The sequence below is a fragment of the Curcuma longa genome, chromosome 5 (genome assembly GCF_044706935.1).
Source record: "Curcuma longa cultivar G26 ecotype Majalengka, Jawa Barat chromosome 5, ITB_CL_G26_1.1, whole genome shotgun sequence".
In the NCBI taxonomy this organism is placed as follows: Eukaryota; Viridiplantae; Streptophyta; class Magnoliopsida; order Zingiberales; family Zingiberaceae; genus Curcuma; species Curcuma longa.
In genome coordinates, this window is record NC_133865.1 from 1104956 (window position 1) to 1111450 (window position 6495).

The window sequence follows — 6495 nt, forward strand, 5'->3', positions numbered from 1 at the left end:
AGATTTATGTGGTTCTAAACCCCTCTGTTTTTACTCCATGGCTTATGATCCTTTAGTAGATCACCCCTCACAAACTAGTTTTTTTTCTCCTTGTTTGGTAAGCTACCAAAGGTGGAGAGGCATTTTCCAATAAGTACAAGAAGAAAAGGTAAGAGAATTGAGCGCAAGACTTAGAGATGAGAGAATTAGATTTTTCATTAGTATTCCTATCTCTATATACTCATATTTATAGCCAAAGCCTTCGGCTCTTTTTTTGCCTTCAAATAACTTTTCGATCCCTTGATCAGTTGATGGATCATACTTTCAGTCAACTATGGATTGATTTTGTTAGTCTGTTGCACTGCAATGATTGTTTTAGTCGATTGAATTAAGCTATTAGACGATTGTTGAAACAATAGCTCGTTGACGTCTTATCTATAGCTCTCTTTCAGGTTTTCCATTGTTAATCAATTGGCTAAACCTAAATCGACTCTTGAACAAAAGCATTCTATGACTTTTTGTTCAGTGCTAAGTCAACTGCATAATCGACTCATGTATTAGTCAACTGATATAAGGTTTCAATGGTCTGTACCTCTAACTTCGACCATTTCTTAGGTCGAGTTTTTAGTCCCTCTTGACTGTTGTACAAGTGCATTCGACTCATCCTCGTAGAAATTCACCAATGTGGCAAGAGATTCCATCCTCCAGGACTTCTCTATTCCAAAAAGCGGTGTCTTCCACACCTAGAACTATCACCTCCAAGACTTCATCGTCTTGCCTAGCATTCGGTTCTTCTTGATTTATCCAGACTTCAATCTGCCAAATATCCCATCCTTGACCTACTTGGTGTTCCAATTGCCAAGTATCCGATTCTCAATCTACTTGGTCTTCCACTTGCCAAGTATCCTTGATCTACTTAAATTTCAGTATTATACTTATACATGTCAAGTTTTCTCGTACCTGCATACTTGACACGTGAGAAATCACAATATCTTCCTAATTTAAACTTTGACCTAACATCAAAACCATATGCGTAGGGGCTGAATTTTGGTTTGTTGTCCATATCCTTGGTCTAATCTTCTTTTATTTGCTTAATGCATGATAACACACTTAGTTGGAAGTAATCTTCCATATCTTGTTCTAATGTCAAATAGGGGGGCAACAACTCCGATAATCAATTCAGAGAGAAGAGATTGAGGGGATTTGTCATGGGCTTTCAACCCATGAGTTGGTTGGCAGTGTATTTATTAGAAGCCATGGACCTTGATTGGGCATGTTGACAGCATGGATTCCAAAGTAACAAGCAGTGATTGTAGGAAGAGGTGGAGCTGTCTTTTGGTGACAGCATAGATTCCAAAGTAACAAGCAGTGATTGGGCATGAAAAACCATGAAAAAGAGAGAATAAAGGGAGATGAAATTATTAATGCTTTATTCCCTTGTATGATATCTAAGATCTATATATAAAAGATGCCACCAGATGATCATATTAAAGTTTCTGTTGTCAAGTGTCCCTGGTCCTACTTTGCACGATCAAAAGATCGGTTCTCTTCATTGTTGTTCAGTCCTCCCTGATGGACCCTTCAGAAGGCTGATCGATTCTCTTTCTTCATTGTGGTTGAATCCTCCTTGACGAACCTTTTAGAAGGCTGATTAGGACCATAACATTTTGATACATTTTATATTTCATTTGTAAATCATAATGTTCTCTCTACTATTATCTAATGAATATTTACAATATTTTATTTGCCATGGAGAAGCTTATTTCTGGGATCACATATAGTCTATTTGAGTATACGAGAAAGTATATTTATTATTCAAGAGTATTAGGTGCGCCTGTTATAGATGATAAAATTGATGAAAATGTGTTCAAAGAACAATTAGATTGATAGTTAGATAAGCTGAATCTATTATAGGAAGGTACCTAATAGAGATAAACTAAAATAATCTAAATAATATAATTTAGAATTATTTAATTTTGAATATCATTAGCTGGTAAATTATGTTATTGATGGAAACAGTGATAGCTTATATGCAAAGTAAATGTTGGTTGATAAAGTATATGTTTTGCTTGTTAAAATATATATTTTTTATTTTTCAGGTTAACCAATTATTGCAAGTTGCTCAAAAATATCAAGCAACAATAAATGAAAATAATTCCTCTGCTGTTCTGCATCAAGACTTGCAATCCAGCTGCAACATGTGAGTGAAACTTGTCGTAAAAACTGCAGTGCTTCAAAGAAATTCAAATATGTGAGAACGCCATGTTATACATTTGGAAAATCGAATGTACAAAATTTACCCAAAAGGGCAGAGTAGTTTCTCTCAAAATCCACTTTCATCAAAATGGGGAGCTTGCTTCCATGTATCTATTAAAGAAAAAAAACATGACTAGTTCAGTCAAAACAAACTCCATTTATCAACCAAGCATTGATCAGACATTTTCGGTATCCTTTTCCTCGATAATTTTTGTTATGGCGATACCGGATGGTGCATTACTATGAGAACACTATCAACAGAAACTTTAATCCTCGGTTCAATCTTGCAATAAATTTTTTAATTATCAAGTGCAGATACTCCATGAAAACTTTTCAAAGGGATGTCTAATCCAACATAAAATAAGTTTTCTCACATCATTGATTAAACAATCAAGAAAACAATGTCCATTAAATCTCGATGAGCTAATGCAATGAATTCCTGTTACTGGCTATTTTGTCTCTTTATCTCTGCCTATAATCTTCTTACTTCTTTGTTGCTAACATGAAATGTCATCATATGTTTGTATCTTGAAAGTCAAGAGGTTATATTAATGAATTGAACTTCATGATGCCATATCTTTTCCTATGGCTTTAAAAAAAGCCATTTCAACAAAGATTACATTTGAATTGTCAAAAGTATCAATTTCATGTAGTAATTCTGATGGATCTTACATGTTAGTTATGGATAATTTTGATCGCTTGTTTATTGTTAGTCGTCTCAGTCTTTGTTATCATGCCGATTTTATTATTATAATGTGTGTTTTTTTTAACTCATATATTTCTTGACTATGTGACTCATTTGGTAGGTTTGCAGCAACAGGTCGTCAGTTATTAAAAAGTTTAGATTTACAAGCTGTGAATGACTTTGGATTCTCCAAAAGATATGTTAGATGTTTGCAGGTAACTAATAAGCCATTGTTTATGTGCCTTGTGTTAATTGAAGGGTGACTTCTAGCTTATATTTTTTCCATGAAGTTGCTGATATTCCATTTGCTTTCCTAAGATAGCTGAGGTTGTGAGCAGCATGAAAGACTTGATTGATTTTAGCCTGGAGCAGAAGATTGGAGCAATAGGTAAAATTTTTATAGTACTGTATATAAAAAGATAAATAATTTCCTTTTGTGAATTATTATGGCTGCAAGACATGCACTAGGGTTTGGTGCTGTTCCAAAAATTCAACCCAACTTAAATCTAGGTTTCTGAAAGTGTATGTCAGCAGTATACGGTTGACCTACTGCATAGCAACTATGCGGTCTCTATTTATTAAAAATATTTGAAATATTTATATTAATAAAAATGACTAACATATATACTATAAATATATTAGTCAACAAATTCATTTCACACTTCCACATGGAATAATATATGTTGATTGGGCAATGCAAAGCAAATCAATATTAACTAAGAACATAGATATAAAAGGTGTTTATAAAATGTTTTTATCACTTGCAAAAATAACTGTTTATGTTAGCACTTACAAGTTACAAGGTACAAAAATATGATAACTTAAGATTCTAAGTCGTATTCATATTCAAATGAAGCAAATAAAGTTTTTATGGTTGCATAATCAACATACAACCATATGAGTTTGTTATGCAGTCCCCAAGTATGCCTAACCAAGAAGTCACTTTTCAAAACCTTGTCTCAAACTTCTTCAAGTTGCATACAACATGTCACTTAGCTTCTCATTCTAAATGGCAACATTTAAACATAAAATTGCATTAAGGCATTTGCATCGTGTCTTAAAAGAATTTCCAGTTAAAAGTAAAAGGTTTTGGGAATTTTTGGTTATCGTTCATTGTTTTTATACAATGTCATCATAAGGATTTTATAGCTATTTTACTAGATTCATTCAATAGTGTTTGATCAAATTTAATTTATTTGAATTGTTCTTCTCTTGATCTTGCAAAAGTTTAATCTTCATGTTAGTCTTATACTTTTTGCTTGGTTGAATTGTTCTTATTTGATCTTGTGGAGCTTTATCCTTAGTAAAAATCTTGTCAAATGTTTACATAGCTGACTTTAAAATTTGGCAAAGACCTTGAAGCTTTATTGCTTTTACCATCGTTGGGTAACCAATGGCTACAATGTAGCATGCTCTTTTATACCTTCAAAGAGCGAAAAGTAGGTTTAAATCTTTTCGTGTGGTTTCTGTTCTTACCTTGAAACACAAATGATCCTTTTCCATGTTTTAATTTAACCAAGATGTATATGTTTTGTTATTTGATGCCTCAAATACTAGAAGTTTCAGATACAAGGAATCTCTCCTTTGCATGCTTTAACTTAACCAAGATGTATATGTTTTGTTATTTGCTTCCTTTTTGTGAGCTTTTCTAGAGATCAATAGGGCATCCTTTTTGATATCAAATGAGCAATTAAAAAAAAATATCAAAAGAGTGCTCTAATTTTATTGTATGCCTCTTTTATCTCTCCTCATCTTAATTTATATAACATACAAATTTCTATTAAAATAATCAAAAAATATTTTATTATTCATCTTAATTACTCAAATTTCAATAAATTTTTATTAAGATTTAGTGGGAATTTTATAAAAATTAGAAAAAATTGGACTTGAAAATCTATATAAAATTTTGTTATTTTTTTTTGGATTTTTATAAAATCAAAATTCAGATTTTATAAGATAAGATTTATTTTATATATTTTATTGTAAGATTTTTTTGGATATACAAAATGTTTATAAAGTGTCAATATACTAATCTTAATTTTCTATATTCAAAAATTGAATTTTACAATATTGAAATTCAGATTTGGAAAATCTAGCAATTATTGGAAAGATTGAATAACATAATTTATGAATGTATATAAAATTTTATTAGAAATATGATACTATACCTTGGAAAGACCTTTATTCTTATGTATGCCCAAATGTTTTTACAGAAAGCTTAAAGAGCTTCCCCAGGCAGTCAGTGGCTGAAATCCAAAAACAGGAGTTGGAGGGAGGGCAACTCTTGAGTCGTAGTCTGTCTGGTGATGCTTGTAGTCTGGATAAAGACGTCAAAATTTCGCCAGGGTCAAATAGTTACATAAATGACAATCTGGTAACTAGCCAGGTTGCTAACAGTAGTCATCAGAGTGTTCATGCACTAAACAACTATCAGAATATGTTGAGACATACTGTGAATATGAAGCAGAATGTGCTTCACCAAGAAGCTTCTAGTTCTTTAAATAAATCTCAGCTTCAGCAAGAGGCTTCTAGTTCCTTAAGTAAATCCAAACACGCACTGTCTTTACAGTTTCTGGAATCTGGCTTATCAGGTCCATCAGATGCGTCTAACAATAACTTACCCAGCCAACATCAACATCAATTTCCATTAGATGGCTGCTTGCCATTACAGAGCAATTCATATAGCCCTCGGGCGAACCAAAATATGCAGCAACATGTTATTCAGCAAATGCTACAAGAGATGATGAATAACAGTAAGGAAACACCACAACAATCTATTGTTCCTGTTGCAAACGCTAACCTGGCAGCTGGAGATGTAAATGGGTGTGACGCTACTAGCATGCCGATCAGGATAGACTCTGGCTCTTTCAGAAATGCACTTGATATGCAAAACCAATCCACAGGCCTTCCTAAGGAAGGTACAGGGGCTTTCCCAAGCAGAAATGATAGCTTCAAATCTGCTGCCACAGCTAGCATCCCCTCCATCAGTGGAAACTGTGTTAATTCGAGAACGGAGTTGCTGGAGAACTTGGATTTCACAGAAATAGATCAGATTGCTCAGGAATTTATAGACGGTGGGATGTTTGATGGCGATTCATGGTGATATTTGGCCTCTGTTATTGAAAGGTATGAGTACATGTTGAAAAACACTGATATGCAAAATGCATAATGTTTTCTGCATACTGGTTGAAGCTTTAGGGTAATGAATATGTTGTTCCATGTGATATGCAAGTGACTCTGGAGGAGGCTCTTTAACTAGAGAAGTTGAGGTTTGTCGTTAAAACTTGTTTTTGTCAGATTGGCGAGATTAATGGTATTGCTATTGTTTGCGGTTTCGTATTTTCTGTTCATTAACTTGAATAAATAATTAACTACTAGACAAGAATCCTCTGCCTCTGCCTTTTAAGATACCTGGATGGCTTCCTTCAAGTGCACCATCAGTCAGTTGAGAATTGTTGGACCATAATTTGATTGTTATTTTGAGGTTCCAGATGACGATCATTCTATAAAAATCTTGTATTTGTCTTTCTAAGATCAGGTGTCTTTTCACATCTTTTAAGAGATGTTTTTGTGTA

The 6495-nt window shown here is 33.3% G+C and overlaps 1 protein-coding gene across 1 annotated transcript; it reads left to right on the forward strand.

Moving 5' to 3' along the window:
- Window positions 1-1235: 1235 nt before the first annotated feature.
- On the forward strand, window positions 1236-6255 carry LOC141829117 (putative transcriptional regulator SLK2). Its single transcript, XM_074716531.1, has 5 exons — window positions 1236-1250; window positions 2079-2179; window positions 3042-3135; window positions 3239-3308; window positions 5134-6255. The coding sequence occupies exons 1-5, from the start codon at window positions 1236-1238 to the stop codon at window positions 6021-6023; spliced, it is 1170 nt and encodes a 389-aa protein (XP_074572632.1). The 3' UTR covers window positions 6024-6255.
- The last annotated feature ends 240 nt before the right edge of the window (window positions 6256-6495 follow it).

Bases quoted from the DNA above. Each gene is read 5' to 3' on its own strand.
- LOC141829117 (XM_074716531.1), top strand. The intron at 2,180-3,041 runs GTGAGTGAAACT...CTCATTTGGTAG, and splicing joins TTGCAATCCAGCTGCAACAT to GTTTGCAGCAACAGGTCGTC. The intron at 3,309-5,133 runs GTAAAATTTTTA...ATGTTTTTACAG, and splicing joins GCAGAAGATTGGAGCAATAG to AAAGCTTAAAGAGCTTCCCC.